Raw genomic sequence first — 21,018 nt, 5'->3', positions numbered from 1 at the left:
ACGACCTCGGTACCAAGGTGCTCCACAATGACTGTCGTTTGGTTTTCGCCAAGGTGAGTGGCTTTTCCTTTATTGTCCCGTGGATTTAACTAGCAACAAACATTCAATGCCGCGGTGGCTCTCTTCTATTCACAGATTGTCAGAATCCTGTTCTTATGTAGGGGCAATTCTGTTTTCCATTGAAGCTGGTGTTGAGATGTGAGACACAGCCTCCTGCACAATGGAAAAGTGCAAGTGGCTGATGCCATCATATGTAAAAAGGTATTTAAATGTACATATCATTGCTTTCGTTTTTGTATAAGCTGTATGTACATGTAACTGTAGCCTACCTTACCCTACTAAAGGAAATGACAGTAACTGTCAATTTCTAAAACACTCTTCTGCAGATCCTAACACGGGGAAACTAAGATCAAACCTCTATGGTTTGTCTTAGACTAAGACAAACAGGAGTTGTAGATGCAATGTCATATCTTAAATTTTCCATGTTATCGACCACAGAAGTGTGTGTTAGAAATTGTCATTTACTGTCATTTCCCTTAGTAGGGCAGTACTTTATGATCTTTATGCTTTTCACATTTTTCAGATTCCTGCCGCTCCTGTAGCTCTTATAGACTTCTCCTCAGCAAAATTCAAAAAACAAAAACTGGACGATGCCATTGCTGGGAGGTCAACTGAACAACCTAAGGCTGAGAAAACAGTTCAATGCCAAGAGTGAAGAGAGAGTCAGAAACGTATGCTAGGTTTTTTAAGCAGAAACTGTCCAAGGAGTGCTGCACTGATGGCTAGGGAGAATTACCACAAGGAATTTGTCCCCAAATCTTGCATGCGGTCTAAAACTGTTCGTAAATACAGAACACCAGACTCTGCAGCTACCCTCCAAAGAGCTTGGAGAGCTATGCCAGGATTTCCAGCTAGAAGAGCTACCCCCTTCTCAGGTCCAGGCTGTAGAGAAGGCAACTCGAAGCCAGGGTGCATCCAGGATTTGGTATCGACAAAGAGCTGGATGCATAACTGCCTCTAAGCTTAAACAAATTCTTAAGACTAACAGTCTGCAACCATCCAAGAGCCTGATTAAGGCCATATGCTACCCAGAGGCACACAAGTTCAACCCCAGTTGCGACAAGGTATTTAGGGTTTGAATTAGGATAAGACAGACTAAGATTTTGGGTAAGACTAGCACAAGGGTCAACATCAGGTTTAGGCTTATAAGACAAGGGTTAGGCAGGGGTATGGTTTAAGCATAGGGGTTAAGCCAAGCCTGCAGTCTTAATCATAAATGTTGCTGAAGCTTCCCGTCAGCTGATTTATCTGGTAACAGGTAGGACAACCATGTCCACATAAATCAGTTGACAGGAGGCTTCGGCAACACCTCTGATGAAGACTGCATGCTTGGCAGTCAAAACATGTCAGGTAAAAAACACCTGTCTTTATATAAGAATCAGTTAATTAAATAAAGTCAGACAAAATTAACCTCTTCAGTCTATTGTTTACATGTTCTTTTCACTGTGAATTTTAGTGCCCACACTGCAAGCAAGATGAGGTTAATCTGTGCCTGTGTGCTGGAGACAAGGGGTTCTGCCTTATCAATGATGGAGATGATGTTGCACTGGACAGGAGCCATGCTTACTACTTGCAAGTCCCGGCACAGCATCACATTGTGGATGCTGAGTATTGCGACTTTGTGGTGTGGAACTATAATGACATTTTTGTTGAAAGAATTTTGCCTGATACGGAGTTTTGGGATGATATGATTCCCAAAGTTGAGATTTTTTTTCAGAAACAGTAGCCTATACTTCCAGAAGTGTTGGGACAGCAAGTTACAAGGTAACATGTTGACATGTAATATGACGAAAGGACACTAGCTCACACCAGCAAGGCCTCTGCACCTTCTGTGCATCTTTGTCTTCATCTTCGTCTCTGGACTTCATCCTCTCCTCTCGTAGACGCGATGCCTCTGACATGGGCTTCCCTTTCTGATAACTGAGGTTAACTGTAGGAGCCCAGTCTACAGACTCAACGTCGTCTAAAGCACTAGGACAGCCTAGAGAACAACAAAACCATAATCGCTTGTAGCAATAAGGTTGCACCCTGGAAAACACTTTAGTTAGCTATCTTTAGTTATTGTTGCTATGTATTGTTGTTCAATTTCAGGGGTAGAAACTCCAACAAACCAAGGGGGGGATGTTGTGGATAGTAGATAAGCCTTGATAAATAAGTAAATAATTGTGTTTCATAGACGATTTGGCAACTTGGGTAACGTCAGGCATACATACGAAACTTATGGATCCGCGTATGACGATTAAAATGCTGGCAGTACAGATCTCTTTTCATAATTGTGTAGGGGAGATTGTCTGGAATCTGGCAATATCAGAACCATGATGGTGGGATATTCCATGACTTAGCAATTTGAGAAAAAATATGTGCTTAGTGCCTAACAGAAATAAATTGTTGTCATTGTTTTGTTCACTGAAGTCTTGTCACTGAATCATTGGATGAAGAATGTGCTTTATTTAATGAAAAGCTGCGCACATCTTTTGACCACAATTTTTGATCATTGCAATGAAAAGCAAATACATTATTGTGTTCATTTTTCATACAAAGTGGGATGTAATGTCAGCTCTATGTTGGAGACAATGCAGAAATTTGCTGTGATTTCAAAACCGGATTACTCGACAACGCTTTGTCGCACAGAGAAACAACTAGTATCATCGGAAAGGGTAAGTTCTGCTGTTTATTTTGATATTCAGTAGACTACATTGTGAAGCGATAGGGACTTCGGCCCTGTTCACACCTGCTATTAACATGCGTTTTGGTGATCCGATCACAAGTGGACAGCTCTAACTACATCCGTTCACACGGCACACATGGCATCTCCATATGCGTCTCGAGTGACCACTTGTGATCGGATCTCACTTCCCCGCTCTATATGGAAATAAACATGTACATCATTCCGTTTGCAAATGTAAGTTTACGCTTCATTTAAAGGTCTGTTTGAACGAATCTTATGACTGTCACTATGAAAAAATGCATGTTGTATCTGTAAATGAAAACCTAGTTGACTAGCAAGCTAGATTCCGTTCATCACTGAAATTAAATACCCCTAACTCAGCTGCAGCTGATCTTTTGTTAAATTCTGTTTATTGTTGGGAAAAGCAGAAATGCTAGATTAGAACACTTTGAACTTTGCTGTATTTGTCTGACACCTTGCCAGTATGGTTGAATTAAATAGGATAAGCAAGATATGTTTCCAAAGTTTCTTACGTTATTCACTGCAATGAAAATGTTTCATAATGTAGTTTAATATCAAAGGGTGTTGGCTGATTTGCTAGTATTGTGAATACATTTATGAATGACTTTTCTAAAACCGAAGCGCGTTTGTTATGGAAGAAGGGACATTCTAAAACGCTTAACGTGAAAAGGCTTAATGTGTCAAAACCGAAATCCTATGAGTATGGACGCTTTTTTGATAGAAGATAGTGTTTATGACATGTGAGATGTGAGACAAATTTGGTAATCATCCTTGGTCATATCAATTGTTGTTTTGGGACATTAAGCTACGTTAAGCTTTTTCGGCCCACAGGACAGACTATTGATATGACCACCCATGATGGACAATCAATCATGGAACAGCTAAGCGATTTATCCCGGGTCTGCAGATGTGGGAAGATATGCAAAAATGAGAGGGGTCTGAAGATACATCAGTCAAAGATGAAGTGTTTGCAACCTGAACATAATGTGCAACGCACAGGAAAACCTGGTGAGACGGAGGAGAGGCCGGGGCAAGAGGCAAACCACAGCCCCCGGAATCTCCAGGCACATGATGAAGATGGGACCAGGAACAGCATTGCTGATGTGTCAGAGGACTCAAAACACCAGACAGGGATGGAAGGGATACAGGATACCAGACGACCTGGACAGGACGCATGCGTAGGAGTGGCCCGAAAGGAACCAGTGAACTGGCCTGCCGCAGTGGTAAGGAAGGAGTGGGAGAGGTTTGATCACGGTGTGGATGAGGTGCTGGAAACAGCCTTGGCCGGAGATGTGGGGAAGAAGCTCAAGGCCATGGCTTCCATCATCTGGAGCATAGGCGCTGATCGCTTCGGAAAAAAGAGCCAAAAGGCAAAACAAACATCCAGCCAAAGGAAAACAGACGCTCGAAGGAGATAGCAATCCTTAGAGGAGATCTGCGGAGACTGAGGAAGGCATTTTGTGAGGCAACAGCAGATGAGAGACCAGCACTTACGGAAATTCGTGGCAACTTGAGGGAGCGCATTAAGATCTTGCAAAGAGCTGAATGTCACCATAGGGACAGGAAGCGACGGATGAAAGAGAATATTGATGTCACCAAGAATCCATTCAAATACCTGTCGAAACTTCTGGGCGATCGAAGATCAGCGGAGCTGAAAGCAACACAGTAGGAGGTGGAGGAGCACCTCCATCAGGTCCATAGTGACCCCAGAAGGGAGGACAGCTTGGAGGAGATGGAGATACTCATAAAACCGACAGAACCAGCTATCCCCTTTAGAGCTGAGGAACCGAGCTGGCAGGAGGTGAACACCTTTCTTAGGAAGGCCAGAGCAAAATCAGCCCCAGGGACTAATGGTATTCCGTACAAGGTGTATAAGTATTGCGAAAGGCTCAGGAGATGACTTTGGAAGCTACTGAGAGTGGCATGGAGGAAGGACTTCCTTGCTGACAGCTGGGTGGTCGCTGAGGGATGCTTCATCGCTAAGGAAGAGAACTCTACAGGGATCAAGCATTTCCGCACCATCTCACTCCTTAACTTCAAAGGCAAGATCTTTTTTGGGATTCTAGCGAAGAGGCTGACCACCTTTATGGTGGACAATGGGTACATGGACACGTCAGTTCAAAAGGGGGGAGTTCCAGGGGTAGCGGGCTGTCTTGAGCACACCAGTATAATCACCAAGATCATCGAAGATGCGAAGAGGAACCGCGGAGACCTGGAAGTTCTGTGGCTAGATCTAACAAATGCTTATGGGACAATACCCCACAAGCTAGTGGAGCTGACGTTGAAGACCTACCATGTCCCAGAGCGATTCCAGAAGCTCTTGCAGCGCTACTACGACAACTTCAACATGTGCTTCACCTGTGGCGACTTTCCCACTGAATGGCAGAGGTTGGCATTGTAACCGGCTGCACGTTTTCAGTGATCTTGTTTTCTGCAACAATTAACCTTCTCGTAAAGTCAGCAGAGAAGTTGTGTCAAGGCACAGTGCTGGCAAGCAGCACCCAGCAGGTACCTATAAGAGCATTTATGGACGACCTCACCATTACGGCAAAATCAGTACCTGAAGGGAAATGGATCTTGGAGGATCTGGTAGAGCTCACCGATTAGGCAAGGATGGAGTTCAAACCCGAAAAGTCCAGAAGCCTGGTACTGAGGAAGGGGCGCATCCAGGACCGGTTCCGCTTCAGGATCAAAGATACTGTCATCCCAACAGTCCAAGAGAGACCGGTGAAGAGCTTGAAGAAGTGGTACAGGGCAGACCTCAATGATAGACACCTGGATGTCAGCCCTAGAGAAGAGCAGCCTACCCGGTAAGTATAAGGCCTGGGGTTACCAACATGAGGTACTCCCTAGGTTACTCTGGCCTCTGCTCGCTTATGAGGTACCTGTCTCTACCATCGAGGGATTGGAGAGGAAGATTAACACCTACCTGAGGAGATGGCTGGGTGTTCCAAGACGTCTATGCTCCATTGGACTGTACAGCACACGAAGCAAGCTGCAGCTGCCAGTGACATCAGTGGTCGAGGAGTACAAAGCGACGAAGACATGCCCAGGCCATGATGCTGCGTGACAGTAAGGATGAAAGAGTATGCCAGGCAGGTATTGTGGACAGGTCGCAAATGGTCAGCCAGCAGAGCACTGGCGGAAGCTGAGGATCGACTGCAATACGCTGACATCGTTGGGACAGTAGCCCAGGGCAGGCTTGGACTAGGTTACTCCGCCAGGACGAGCTGGAACAAAGCTGGCCCAAAGGAACGTCGCAGCATGGTGCAGAGGGAGGTCCGCAAGGCAGAGGAGGAAACCCGGCATGTCAAGGCAGTTGGCATGAAAAAACAGGGCAGCTGGACAAAGTGGGAGGGCGTACGAAAGAGGGCCCCGACCTGGCAGGACATCTGGACCATGGAAGGATGCCGGATAAAGTTCTCCATACATGGGGGATGGCAGAGAGCCCCAGCTGCATGCTCTGTGGAAAGCCAGCTAATCTTGAGCATGTCCTCTCAGCATGCCAGTCAAGCTTGGCAGATGGGAAATTCCGGTGGCGTCACGACAAGATCCTGTCTCAGTTGGCGGATGGTGTGGAACAGGCAAGGAAGAAGGTTAAACAACTTTCCGACAGGCACCACTTTATCCACTTCATCAGGTCAGGAGAGAACGCTGCAGCAGGATGGAGGAGCAGAGGGGTCCTGGCCTCAGCAAATGACTGGGAGATAATGGCAGACCTGAAGAAGCAGCTCGAATTCCCAGAGGAGATAGCACACACTAGCCTCAGACCAGATATTGTCCTCTGGTCTAGAGGTACCAAGCAGGTGGTGCTCATAGAGCTAACAGTACCCTGGGAAGAGAGGATGGAGGAGGCACAAAAATATCAAGCCCTCATCCTCGAGAGCCAACAAAACGAACGGAAGGCCTGGAATCTACCAGTAGAGGTCGGCTGCAGAGGCTTTGCTGGACAGTTGCTCTGGAGAACCCTTAGGCTGCTGGGGATTGAAGGGATGGCCAGGAAACGGCTGGTAGGCAATGTTACCAAGCAGGCAGGATTAGCATCTTGTTGGATCTGGTTGCAGTGGGAGGTGCAGTGGCAGTGCCAACCCGTTGAAGGACTAGCAACAGCATAGAGTTAGGTGGTGGTCAGCGGGGGTAGAGCCAGGACGCTGGATCTGCTGTCGAGCCTTCCTGAGGTGTCGTGGGCTTAAATCAATGAAACACCAAGGAAGGGGGGTGCCCACCTGACGACCTGCTGTAGCCACCCAACTCTTGTCCAGCTGAGAGATGTAGCCAAGCCCAGACCGGGCTCAGGGAGAAGGACGGTGATTGAAGGAGGAGAGAGCGATGCCACTGGCTCACAGATGGTACAGGGCAGTGTACCTGTAAAGGTGGGCCAGTTGCGATGATCACATCGTATTTTGCATATGCATTTCCTTATAATGGGCGTCAATGGAGAGGAAAACGTAGTGGGATAACGACCATACCCCTAGGATTTCTGTTTTGATTTTTTGACAGGAGGAAGTGTTTCTGATAACAGATGTCTGACAGAAATTTGGTGATCACTGATGATCACATGATGATCACCATGTTAAGCGTTTTAGAATGTCCCCTTGATATTCATGATACCGTAAATCTTGACTCCCACGATAGTCTAACATTTATTCACAGAACTACAACACTTCCCATATTATTCATAATACCATTTTTCATGTAATATATTGCATTACACCTTTGGGGCTTGGAAGCATTTGACGTAGCTTGTGAACTCCAGTTGTTCATAGCATGTTATTTTTCATGCTATGTAGTGCACATGGTTCGTTGTGTTTTCATTAGCATTATTAAGCTTTTCATAGTTTTCAGTTAGCATTTGCTATATTTTAACTTAAATCGCCATTACCTTAAAGCTAAAATTAGCTAGAATTTTTTCCACACAGGTGTGAACGCCGTTGGCATGCGAACGAGTACGTACTTCCGCTACGCAGAGGACGTCAGTCAAGTAGGCGGTCCTTCAATGTGGCCCAGGACGCATTTGCGTTCACGCTGCTAAAAGAATGTGGCCATATGCGGCCCAGACCACCTCCGAATGTGGTCTGAAAGATCGGATCTCAAATCGTATCTTGGTGCGTTCACACCTGTACTTAGAGCTGTTCACTTGTGATCGGATCACCAAAGACGCATGTTAATAGGCTACCAGGTGTGAAAACAGGGGCTTCATGACTTATTTAACCGAGAAGCAGGAGTGTGAATATGGGTGAAGAAATTAGTAAAGATATTACTTTGCGGAAGTTTGATCTGTCTTTATAACGTGATTACTTCGGTATGTACAAATATGTGACTAGCATCATTACAAAGATCCGGTTCCGCTCTTTCTTGTGATATATGTGTTCCATGGCTATACAATGACGAGTTCATGAGTAATTCAAACAAGAGTAATGGGTGTGGATATGGACGCTGTATGCAGATTTTAACTAGGATTAAATTTGATGTAAATTCAAAATTATTTTTCTTAACACTTCGTCGCATACACAAGCAACTAGCATCGTTAGTGATGAATACTTCATGAGCAATTCAACCGAGAAGAAGGGATGTGAATTTGGGTGCAGGCTGCGTTTGTCGGGCTAAAAGGGTTAAAAGACATTTTAGTGACAACTGCAAGTGACAAATAATTTTTAAAAGATTTTTCCAGAGACCCCCCCAAAATTTTGCTGTTGAGGCTTTCAGGGGGTCTCAAGTGTCAATCAAGGGGTCTTGGACCCCCCCGTATTTCGCACCCTGACTTTAACATTACAAAGTAAAGAAGCAGTTAGCTACATAAACATAGCCGCATAAGTTACGTTACCTTTAACGAAGTGGTCACTGCACACACGAGCATTATGCGACTCCGCTCCTCCCGACCGCAAACGAAGGTTCGCAAGTCATTTTTGCCGGCGTTTTTCGGTCAATTTCTTGCATTTTCCCCCCTTATGAACAACTACTTTTGGTACTCGATAAAAGCTCCTCGCGCGTTCCCGGTTTGGTCGATTCATGCAACCGTAAACGACGCAACCCGAAGGCATTTTGAGAGCTTGTGATAAAATCACTCCCTGCCCTCCATCTGCAGTTCGCGCCACAGCAACGCACTGACGTGACGTCATTGCCAAACAGGCTATTCACCGGACAAGATGGCTGCAGCAATGGATGTGGACACCCCAAGTGGCACGAATAGTGGAGGAAGCAAAAAGCGTTTTGAAGTGAAGAAGGTGAGTTATGAATTGAATACATGATATTGTCGGAAAATGCGAGAGTTAGCACCTTAACACTTGCTAGCTAACGAAGTAGCCCCGCTACCCGGCTTGGCTTATTATTACAGACCCCATTGCTAATCAGCTTTAACAGATGTTATCGTATCTGACGACAGCAAATGAATCTGTTTAGTTTACAATTTAATATGTGTTTGTACAACTCGCTCATGACCACTGTAATTCTAACTGCCAGATGTAAACATTACTGAAAATGACAATGCGGTTTCCATTCAGTTCCGGGTTGTTGACTCATCTCGCCAGAGACGCTTTCTTTAGCTGCTGTCGAGGTAGCTAATTTATTGTGCAACTAGTCTCTAGTTCGCTAATTTAGCTACTAGTCCTCATCACACAGTTTAGTTTTATCAATAAAAATAATCTGGGATACTTTTGCAGTCCGTATGTCGGCTGCTCGTTCAGCATTGTCTGTAATACTCCTGAGGAGTTTTAGCTTTGACTAATGTCATTGGCTAATCCAACGATTATAATAATTACAAGAACTAGTACGGCAAAATAGAGAGATCAGAAACTTGGTAGCCGTGTGAGTATCTTGTTAGCAAGTTTGTAACTCGGTAGCTAAAGATAGATAGATAACATTAATCTCGGAATGCGCCAGCATAATATTAACCAGATTCCTGTGTATCTATAATGCCTGTATAATAGCCATGGACGGTGTACTAAGAAAATAGCTTGCCTGTATAATTAAATACCCTTTATTATGTAACGTCAGCTGCAAAATTTGAGTTCACCAGCTAATCACCTTTTTAAACCAACTGACGTGTCCACGAGTCAGTAATTCTAACTGATGCATGAGAAGTGAAAGAGTTGAGTGTATCTGAGTAACTGTTGTTTGTGTTAGTGGAATGCCGTGGCGCTGTGGGCCTGGGACATCGTGGTTGACAACTGTGCAATTTGCAGGAACCACATCATGGACCTCTGTGAGTATGAGGTTTCGTTCTAACCGCACCGGTCTTATAGTCAAATCACATGCCTCATCGTCGTTTATGATCGGTTGTGGTTTAGACAATGCAAACATAACCTGGCAGCAGCATTCTGAGGTAGACCTGTTTCTGTATTCCTTTAGGTATTGAGTGCCAAGCCAACCAAGCCTCGGCTACATCAGAGGAATGCACAGTAGCCTGGGGTGTCTGCAATGTGAGTGCATGACCGTTGCTTCCACTGTCACAAATACTAATTGACATTGCAACAAAAGCTTCTTCTTTGCCTGCTTTACCCTGCTTATGGAGCCACTGTAAATGGGGGGACATCTTCATCTTTACCAGCACCAAGATGGCTTTAGTGTCACTTCATTTTGGGCTAAGTGGGCACACAAAAATGCCTTAACACTGAGTAGGGTGAGCACAGACTGACTTTTTTAGTTTCATTTACATCTCAAATAAATGTAACAGCGGACTGTGTGAAATACGAAAAGGGAAGTGTTGAAGTTCCTAAAGGATATAAAATTGCAGATAAAATGGTTTCATCATTTTACATATTAGCCTAATTTTCCAAGGTTTTTCTCCCCATGTTTGTGTGTACAGAAAGCAAAAATTCAAAGTTGAATTAATGTAATGATCACCTGACACCTAATTTGACTTAATAGCCTGTTTTTTTATTATCAGAATTATTTAAATATTGCAAAACAGTCAACAGCGTTTAAACACAGAACTAAATTAGAACCAGCAGACTCTATCCACAGGAGCACACTATATTCACACTACATGTTCACCCAAAGCACACTATATTTATAGCAAACTAAATTCACATAAAGAACACTATATTTACACAATATTACACAAAGCATATTATATTCACACTATATCACACAAAGCATGGTGTATTATGCAACATACTTGCCATTCATTCTATTTCTTGTAATGCAACATTAATTTGATAACTTGAATGAAGCAGTCCAACGTAATCATATGAATGAGGTAATCTAATTTACTTCACAGTCACACAATAACATTTAATAGTGCACCTCTAATTGGATCTGTGCTGGTTCCTGCTCCCTCCTCCTCCTTCCTTTCCCTTTCATGTTCACCTGTTTAGATTGTAGAGTAAGTATTTAACAAATCATTTTTATTGCTGGGCTGGCTGTCAAATATTATATGCCTTACAGGCTATAATGCAAAAAAGAATTGATGAGTAGTCTAGAAGAAAATGATCAAATTTACATGTTTATTTTACCCATTTAGTCGTTAGTAAGTTGATGACCATTTTTTAATCACCTTAGAGAAATTTAGTGTAAACTTCTCTAAGCGTTTGTGCACTGAGTCTGACTAGTTAAACCTTGGAAATGATCAAACCTGCAGCGGGATTCTAGCATTGAAACCCCAAGGTTAACAAAAACGTTTTTTTCTTTAGTTAGTTCATTTAGCTAGTTCACAGCACGTAGCATGTAAGCATGACAAAGCACCTGCTCCCTCCTCACTCCTCTTTGATGTTTCTGTCTCTTCGCCACTGTCCTCATCATCACCTGCAGACTGCTTAAATAAATCTGTTGTCTTAGCATACCTTAGCAAGCTTTTTTCTTCTTTGGCGCACTTTCTCTGCACCACTGGCTGCGGGTTTTCTCTTTCTATCCATGTTTCGGCAACGAGTGCTAGATACTAACTGCCCAAGTGCTAGATACTTTCGGTTGTGATGGCAACTACCTGTTATTACGGATTGCACCAGCCGTGTTGCTGCAGCTAAGATGACCTATTGAATATCTGTACATGGTCTATATAATGCCAGGGCTGGGGAAAAAAAGACCAGCCCTCACAAGACTGGCTCACCAGGAAAATTCCCAAACTTCCCGATGGCCAATCCGCACCTGACGCTTACCTTTACTGACTGACAGTCCTTAGAGAAAGAAGGATTTTGCTGTGTTCATCTAATGTAGCTTCCACCTCTTCATGACTTGTAAGGAAATAAGTAGTATATACTCAAAAGTAAAAACAAACAAAGGTAGATGTCTTGTGTTGTTGGGATATTCCCAGATGTTTCACTGTAAGATGGCCTGTAATGTGGTGTGCCTCTGAATGAGTTACTGATTTAATACTGACCTGTCTGTCCCTTTTCTCTTTTTCCAGCATGCTTTCCATTTCCACTGTATATCTCGCTGGCTAAAGACCAGGCAGGTGTGTCCTCTGGACAACAGGGAGTGGGAGTTTCAGAAGTGAGTATCTGTTCCATTAATGTACTATGCAGTGGGGTATGAAAATGCAGCACGCTACCTGTGTCGTCACCATTGCAGTTGTGTAACATCAAGTTCACCTGGGTTTATAATATTATGTGAGGTGAATGATCCCAGCAATGCTAGTTAGTAATTTGTGTCAAGATTCATAAATATCGATCATTGCATGTCTTAACATCTGTTGAGAAATTGCACTTCCACTGCAGTCTGTCTCAGCTGAGGTATGGGGTTGCTAGCAGCTCGCACTAATTACTTAATTAGTTTGACATTTACAATTTACTGCATGGTCTCCATATTCATTTGTCAGTTGTCCAGAGACCACTTTTCTGGAGAAGAAAATCTATGGGACTGATTCAGACTTGAGCGTACTGAGCTTTATGTGCCTCAAGTGTTGAAGTTTTTGGATCGACACTTAACTTACATGCCCATATCTCTTAAAAGGGGGGGTACAAAGTTGCATGTAGTGAATAAATGTAATTTGCCCAGAAAAAAAAACATATTTCCCTGCCTGGACCCTAGTGGCCAATGAATTTGCTCATTGGTCCTCATTGCAGAACACAGTCACAAGACACTCAGTTTAATTATAAAAGGTGCATGAATTTTCTGAAAAATAATACACGTCTGGAAATGAGTCTTTTCAGTAGCTATGCGTAAAATGGTTCAAATCAAATATTGTTTTATAGGCTATCAAATATTGTTCTATAATTAAAAACACCAATCAAGTTTGAATTTTTTCTTTCAAGTTATTCTTCGGGTAGAGCAAAAAGCAACAGACACAGCAAAAGCAACAGACAGTGCAGAAGATTGTATGTGCACACCAGGCATATGAGTTGCAATACTTGGTAGTATTGTAGTAGTATTGAGTTTAGTCTTGGTAATATTGGATTCTATACTTGAAACTGTCGGTTTAAAGTTGAATGTAGAGAAATTTGGTGATGACATCTATGTGCCATAGCATCCTACACAGGGACTGGTGAAAGCACCTGAAAATTGATGGAGAGGAGGTTGTGTGTGGTCTGAACTAGTGGGTGCTTCAAACTATCTCGCTTGCAAAGTGGTCCTAAATGCTTTCTGTTCTGGGGCAAATGGAGTGTCAACTCTCTCTCTGCACTGTGTGCATTTAACCTTTTCCTGCACGGAAGGGTTGCAGAGAGAAAACGGACTTAAGTGTCAAATCAGAAAAGTGATGGGCGGTATGACTAAAAATTTGTATCACGGTTTTTTTAAAAGATTTGGCGGTTTCACGGTATATCACGGTATTTTTTCTGCATGGCTGGGCCTTTATATAGGTTTGTGGCTTATTCTACTGTCAGGAGTACATAGAATATAAAAACATTGTAATTTCATCATGTATATAATGAAGGCTTTGGTTACTATAGGGTTTACTTGGCCCCACAAAATGACACAATACATGAAGGAATCAGTATGCATGAAACAGTTGCAGAATGTAATTTTTTATTGTGCGAACTGCAACGTAGTAAAAAAGAACTTGAAAAAATATGCCAACAACTTAAACATTCTATAAACCATAACTGCAGACGCAGCTCCTCTCTTGGGCACAAGTTCTTCCGGTGCTGTACCCAGTACAAGCGAGCTGTATCCAGTATGCCATTCGGCGGGGTAATTTTGTAAACGTAAAATTATTAGTGTCACACAGTGGCGGCTGGTGAGCTGGAAACAGGGGAAGCGGAAACACTACCTTTAAATCTATCATTACTTTCAACCTGTTCCCCCTTGATAAATAATAAAACAAATAATTCACAGAATAATTGACACCAATCGTGTATCAATGATTATGCTCGCGAAGCACCGTAGATTGTCTGAAATTTGTGTGCTTTGCGAAAGCTACAGCATGAGATTGTTTAATTAACAAGGATGGCAATTTGAATAATTAAGTGCCAAGTAATCCCAAAGCTTTCTCTTAAATGTAGCTTTCTTTCACATTAGCTTTCTTGTGTTACAAAATTCAAACTTCAAAATGGAGCTAAATTTAGTTACATCGATTTAAATTACTGAGAATAAACTTTTAGGTTAGGTTGAGTGTTATGAATAATAACGTTTAGAACACAGACCTAACAAAAGCTGTGATGTGTCATGAGCATTTAACGTAAATTAAATAGATAAATGCCATCCTTGTTAATTAAACAATCTCACATTCTAGCTTTCGCAAGCACACAAATTCCATGAATGCTTTCACTGTTATGGCATGCTGCACAGCAGTTTTCAATGACACAGGTTCGTTCATATGTAATCCTTTACTTTGATACTGACAAAGTCATGTCACGATTAGTTCGAACAGAGCTTAGTTGCGTAAGCGTACCAACAACACGCTCATATAACCTAAGTAAAATATTGCATTGTCAGCGCTGTTTTTTAATTAACGCTAAATAAAACAAGACAAGTTTTCAATGTTAGCTGTGTGCTGTTAACAAGGCAAGCAAGTTAGCTAGCTAGTGGGTTGAAGGGAACTTCAGAACCGCTGATAATCGTTTGTACAGTCCATGCACATTAACTAATTAGGAGGTATTCTCAGTTGTAGACAGAACTTGAGAATCGTATCCAAATATACTTTAATTCTCGAGCCCCCCCCCCAGCCGGTCCTAGCGGATAAGTCCAGGACTGAATTTCTTTCCCAGTACATCCCTGTGTGGCACAAATTGTTGTGGGCCATGGTGTTTTGCCCTGTTAAAGAGAGTAAGCTGTGGGTAATTAATTGTTGTGTTATAAAGTTATAACCATTAGTAAGAATTGTACGCACAGTTAATAGGGGTCCCCTCTCAATACACTCTGCACAGCGCTCCGTAGTGCTTCTAACGGCGAGCAATATTATATAATTTGCTGCCTACGGAAGCATTATAGCTGCTGTTTCAGCTGTGCTACAGTATGGAGGTAATTCATACTGTACGGGAAATTAAAACCGGTATACTGGATGAACTGGTATACCGCCCAGCACTAGGTCAGAATATGTGTATCTTAGGAAACAATTATACACACTATCATTTTGGGCAAACTAAACTCCAAATGCACATCTCCCACATAGGAGCTTAGACACCCCACGCTTGAATGTGCTTCGTAGTAACAGAGGTGCACATCCCTCCATGGAAGCACTTAAACACGGTTTATGCATGCATATCTCAAGTCTGAATCACCCCCCTATGTGACCAAGTAATTATAAGAAAGGCTTAAACATTTCTCACCTGACATATATTGAAATGACCTCTTTCTTTTTTTGTGCAGGTATGGACACTAGGTTTGACTGCTGCAGGTTAGGATCCTGACAATACAGATCATGACAATACATGCATTTGTCAAGGGACTGTAGTCTTTGTTGAAGACATTTTTGCTTCTTCATTTTGTTTGGTTTGCATGGATTTAGTTTGATTTTTTAAGATACAATTTACTGTCATATTGAATATGTAAATAAAAGTGTGGTATTAATCGTCTCCTTTATAACTGTTATGGAGGAACACCTCATGCTGCAGGTAAAAATGGTCTCATGCAAGTATTGCTCATTGAATGTCTAAGTTCTAATGCTTCTTAGTATGAGATTGAGGCCAAGTAGCTTTGCTTCCTAGCTGTGTATTGGGGCTAAATTGTGCAGCCAGCCATGCCTCAGACAGCTAAAACCCAGGCTATGTATCTCAGTTGCACATTAAGTAAGATGTACATTAGCTGCTACATAGAGATATTACTTTTTATTATTACTGACGGCTGTACTCATAGTTTTAATTTGTTTCATTTCAGTTTAATTGTCGTCTTCTGCTGTTGTACAGTTTAATATTGATATATATGACAGATGCCAGGAACTTGTTGGAGTGAAAAAGATGAACATTACAAGCATCCCAGACAGGATCACTGGGATAGGCCAAGGTCTGGAGGGGACAGAGCATCAGCTCAGGCAGGCATAGAGAGGGTCCACCACACTGGAGCTGAAACTTCTGCAGAAGATATTCGATGACACACTTTCATACTGCTGTGTGTTGTAAAATGAAGCCATTCACCTGGGAAAAATGCACTGGTAAATTTCTTGTGTCAACACAAGCTTTTTTGTAATTTAACCAAAAATAACCTCATGCAATAGTGTAAAATGTAGGACAGGAAAACCACACTGATTGGAGAAATACTTTACCTCTGACAAATTACGCATTTGGTGACCTCATAATTGCTCTGGTGATTACAATACAACGAACAGTATTTGGAGCGAAAGTATTGTCAAGGCTTGCTATTACATTCATAAACCCATCTCTTTGGTGATCTCTTGCACATTCACTGTGTACATTAAGTCACCCTGGATGAGGGTTTCAGCCAGCCAAAAAACATACTGGTTTAATGTTTCATTCAAAAAACTTTCCATTTTAGTTTTGTGTATCTGGTTTCTATAGCTGTGCCAATAGTCTGTTTCTACTGACATTTTCAAATGGGGTTGAAAGAATGAGGAAAAATGTGTATGTTAATAAAAGGCTGCCTGATTCAAAGTTGATAATGTCACAGTTACCAACTTGAGAACACAGAATTGCATTTTTATGGCAATTTACAGAATTTAAAATTGAGTCAATGCTGTTGTCATCTACAAGTTGTGATAACATTGAAAACGAAACCACTAGTTTAAAAAACTTGGGAAAAAATGGAAGCGCGCTTCGCTGTTGCAATACAAAGCTAAAACACTTGCATACTAATGCACCTTTGGGAGAGTATTATTTAAACCAAAGGACCTGAAGCCATGATGTTCAGTGAACATGATGATGATGATATTTTATTGTCAAACAAGTCTGAAATTTTTCTTGCATCACAGCAGCTCCATTTGCAACATCACAGAGAAGACAAGAATTAGGACAATGAAACAAAGACACATACATTTAACATAACCATCACAGAGGACAATATTCAATGTACATTTGATCTGGGATTAAGCTCCATATTTAATTCTAGGACTGACTGATGCACAAAAGAGTGCTTTAGTCTAACCCTATTGAATCTTGGAACCCTGTGTCTCCGGCTTGATGGTAACAGCTGAATTAGCCCACAGTATGAAAGACAAAGAGCGGCCTAGCAGTGGTCTTCACGTCAACTTTACTTTGTCGATGATCCAAATGTATCTGATTTTGGTTTTATTGAATAGCTTCTAGCTAGCTACAGAATTACTGAAGGACTTCACCAACTCACTTGAGAGGGGGCTGTCTGACTAAGTACCTTACTATATAAGCAAATGTCAGTTTAGGATGTGTGATTTCACTGTACACACCAATGAATCATCCCTCTGACATGCTCCGTCTCAAACTAAGTAGTTGGCTTAGAGTATATGACAGCTAGGGTGCCAACATGCTGAAGATATCAGTCACTTCAAAGTGAGCAATGACAGAAAGAGACCAAGCAGTTATATTATTGATAGCCATACCATTGCCTAAATGGCTTGGTGCAAAAAGGTAATAAAAAAGTAAGACAGGAGCACAATGGTTAGAACAAAAATGAACAAGTATGGGTGGACTAATTTATGACCTCCCATTAACACAGACTTAACCTGTTCAGACAAACTCCAAGGAGACCATCATCAATTAAAGAAGAGCTCCAGTCAAAAATTAACATTTGATATGTTATATGTCTCAGTTACATACTTGCAAGACTGAGCATTCTGTACATTTAAAACTAAACTAAAACTCAACTTCTGCATGATGAAATCAGTATCACATAGAGAGCCTTGTGTGTTGACGCACTCATAATAAGGTTTTCTACATAATTCTTGGTGTCTCTAAGTGATCAGAGAACTGCTGGATCTTGGGGTGTTTCTTCATGACCTGCATCAGTCTAGTGCTGAGACTTCAGTGTATTCATTGGAAGGTAGGAGTCCTCACAAAGCCTATTTTTGAGTACATGAGCCATAAAAGGTGTATGAGGTCACTATCAGATTATCTGAAATAAAACATTTCACAATTAATGTAAACAATTTGCTCTCTGCTTACATTTACAAGTTTTATCAGCCCTGATCTATTTGCAGTGTACACACATTATGTTCCAATAACCAGTCATTCATATGCATTCTAATAAAGGACCTAAAGAAACTTTACAGAAGTTTACAGACTGCCAGGTTCTTTCTGCCTATATTTGGTTGTTTATGATCAGTATTGGCAGCATGCTACTTTCTCATGTTTCTCATCTCAGTTTGTTGGTTTATGCCACTAGAACAAAGAGTTATGCAGCCTGCAGGCTCCATGCTTAACTCACTTGTAAATAGGCCAATGTTAATAATCATAGTGATAACTGAGCTCCCACAGGTCAGCATGAAAAAAAAATAGAAAAGCAGCTGGAAACTTAAACAAGCCAATCTAGTTCCAGCTCTACAGTGGAAACTGGGTAGCAGTGCCCAGAACAGTTATTGGGACTGTGGGTGTGAAGACATGGAGGTGATCAAGGAAGAGAGAGCGCACTTGGCCCCGTTTGGTGACGCTGCAAGAAGAACACCTGACCCTGAGAGTGTGCAGAGAGAAGTATCTGACAGGGGATACACAGGCACAGAGAAGTATAAATCCAGGTTTAAAACATGGGAGAAAGAATGAAAGATGGGTATCCTAAAACCCCAGAGGACAGTTAAAGCAAAACCAAAGTGTGAGCTGGTGTTCTGAGCTTACAGATTTAACCGATAAGAGTTATGTACAGACACTCATTTATGCAAGTAAAGTTTGGGAATCCCTCCACTGCCTTTGTCATATGTTGTTAGACCATTTCACTGTCCTCTCCAAACAAACCAAATCATTCCAAACACTGTATGTGAAATAAGTGAGGTTTTGAAAATCACTAGTGTACCCTGGAACTTCATCTTGTAGAACTCAACAATGTTCTGCCTTAGGGTTACTTTTATGTGCAGACAGCAACAGTTGCTACCATCTTTCCTGGGTGCTTTGGAGTGGAATTGTTGACAGAAGATGATCAATTACTGCACTGCGAAATAAACTTTGGAGAGGGCTCTTGCTCTCCAAATGTTCAACATGATCACCAGATTTACAAGATAGAATGTATAAAAAACTGTCATGGATTTGCTACACCTCCAAACGGTTAAAAATCTACAATTATCCATATATAAATATGGAATTATGTAGTAAGGTTTTATTGCCCTTCTACTATACAGTTATAAATGCACTTATTAATTGAATATACACACTTACACGTGCATGCTAAAACATGATTTGTATCACTCTACTACTCTCTTATGCAGACTGTCTAACCTATCTTAATTTCAAGTAGGCTACCTGTCAAAACTTGCTTGCGAAACAGGAAATAGACTTATTGGTGGGCTTTGAAATATTTTGACATGACTCGACCGCTCCCTTCCGATAACTTAACTGTATTGGCACTATAGCTACGAAAACGGACGAAAGACCTTTCCGGGCATTCCCGAGCTCTGACCCCCATTCAAATACAGTACCTCCAAACCCCCCCACCTCCCCATCGGAGGTTAGGAACAACAAGCCACCATTTTGTTTGTGCGGACGGACGGAGACAGGAGAGAAACCAAAAGAGGGAACGACAAGTGCGCCGAACACAACGGCTCCGAAAGCCGTCAACCGGGTTCACGAGCGGCTCTGTCGCCTCGGAACAAAAACAACATAGTGCTTTATGAGAGAGAGGGAGCGAGGGGGAAAGAAGCGATGCTGTGTAGGCTACAGTCCTGCTCATTTAACGGAGCCTAGAAGAGAGGCAGAAGAAGGCAATAGCTTCATTCTAACGAAGGAACACCTGATAGAGAACTAAGCTAAACTCAGGCAAATTGTGACAAGAGGAATATACAGTAAGAGAGCTGTCGGAAATTTGATTTCACTGTTAGTGGTCGGGGAGAGGGAAAAATAACAAAGGGGAATTTTAAAAAAACGAAGAAAGAACGTTAAGAAGGATAAATGCGAAAGTGCTCAACGAAGGGATCTGGGGAACTAGAAATAAATATCGGGGTGTATCAATATTTCGTGACCTGAAGCTTGACACTTACGAATCACCCATAATATTGTTGCAAGCGACCCCCCTCGTTGATCAGTGCTAAGATAATCGACATCGCCTTTTGCACTTCTTCTTGGCTTTCTCTTGTCAGCACCTATACCTAGATTTTGTCAAACGCAGTGGCAAATGAAAATATAAAGGGTTTCTTGATACATTTGCAATTAGTTATCTATCACGCGCCGAGCTTCGGTAGCTAATGTTAGTTGTTACTGGAAGGCTGCGGTAGTGAAGAAGCTTTTTGATGCACGCAATAGCGGTCAGAGTCGTAAAATGAAACGTTCTCTACAAAATAAACGCTTATATAGTGGATACATCCTGTGTTAGCCAAAACAGAAAATGAAAAGACCGTTTTCATGCAAAAAATCCAACGATGTGATGATTACTTTCAGCAATCAGATAACGTTCGAGATTTTGGTCAACATTTGAATCCATTTTTGCACTCACCAATACAGAGGACCAAATTTAGTGAATACTTGAAAGTGGATTTGTTGACAGTTAATCAGTCATATTGGTTAAACGTGAACGTAGATGCTAGGTAAACAGCTGAGTAATAAACTCAGCCTTAAAATAACACTGCCGTTCCTACAACAGATGGACTGGTAATTTACAAGTTCTCATCTCTGTGCAGACACTATAGGCTACTTTAAAGTCTTGTACTTGTCAGTAATCAATACCACAAAACCTTGCACTTTCTTGCGGAAAGCGATGAAAGTAAGAATGAACTGAGATCGCCTTCACTTGGACTGCTTCTGAGTGACACTTATTTTATAAAACAAAGTGAGCTTACTTCTCTATTTGATAAGTACACCACAATCAGTACAACACTGTCAGGTACACTGCTG

The 21,018-nt window shown here is 42.0% G+C and overlaps 1 protein-coding gene and 1 pseudogene across 2 annotated transcripts; both read left to right on the top strand.

Moving 5' to 3' along the window:
- The first annotated feature begins 3,923 nt into the window (after window positions 1-3,923).
- On the top strand, window positions 3,924-6,864 carry LOC118773732 (annotated as a pseudogene).
- A 2,018-nt stretch (window positions 6,865-8,882) lies between these two features.
- LOC118781759 (RING-box protein 1-like) lies at window positions 8,883-16,822 on the top strand. 2 transcript variants are annotated; one of them, XM_036534811.1, is made up of 6 exons: window positions 8,883-8,973; window positions 9,872-9,950; window positions 10,097-10,167; window positions 12,090-12,175; window positions 15,431-15,458; window positions 15,990-16,822. In XM_036534811.1, the coding sequence occupies exons 1-5, from the start codon at window positions 8,896-8,898 to the stop codon at window positions 15,441-15,443; spliced, it is 327 nt and encodes a 108-aa protein (XP_036390704.1). In that variant the 5' UTR covers window positions 8,883-8,895; the 3' UTR covers window positions 15,444-15,458; window positions 15,990-16,822. The 2 variants fall into 2 exon arrangements, with proteins under 2 accessions (XP_036390704.1, XP_036390696.1); XM_036534803.1 differs by lacking the exon at window positions 15,990-16,822 and having other exon boundaries at window positions 15,431-15,631.
- The last annotated feature ends 4,196 nt before the right edge of the window (window positions 16,823-21,018 follow it).

The sequence above is a fragment of the Megalops cyprinoides genome, chromosome 1 (genome assembly GCF_013368585.1).
Source record: "Megalops cyprinoides isolate fMegCyp1 chromosome 1, fMegCyp1.pri, whole genome shotgun sequence".
Classification (NCBI taxonomy): domain Eukaryota; kingdom Metazoa; phylum Chordata; class Actinopteri; order Elopiformes; family Megalopidae; genus Megalops; species Megalops cyprinoides.
This window is presented reverse-complemented; position numbering and strand designations above follow the sequence as displayed.

What these genes read in the sequence shown, in the direction of transcription:
- LOC118781759 (XM_036534811.1), top strand. Translation starts at nt 8,896, where the DNA reads ATGGCTGCAGCAATGGATGTGGACACCCCAAGTGGCACGAATAGTGGA. An exon ending in AGCGTTTTGAAGTGAAGAAG is followed by an intron (nt 8,974 to 9,871) that starts GTGAGTTATGAA and finishes TGTTTGTGTTAG; the next exon opens with TGGAATGCCGTGGCGCTGTG. An exon ending in TAGCCTGGGGTGTCTGCAAT is followed by an intron (nt 10,168 to 12,089) that starts GTGAGTGCATGA and finishes CTCTTTTTCCAG; the next exon opens with CATGCTTTCCATTTCCACTG.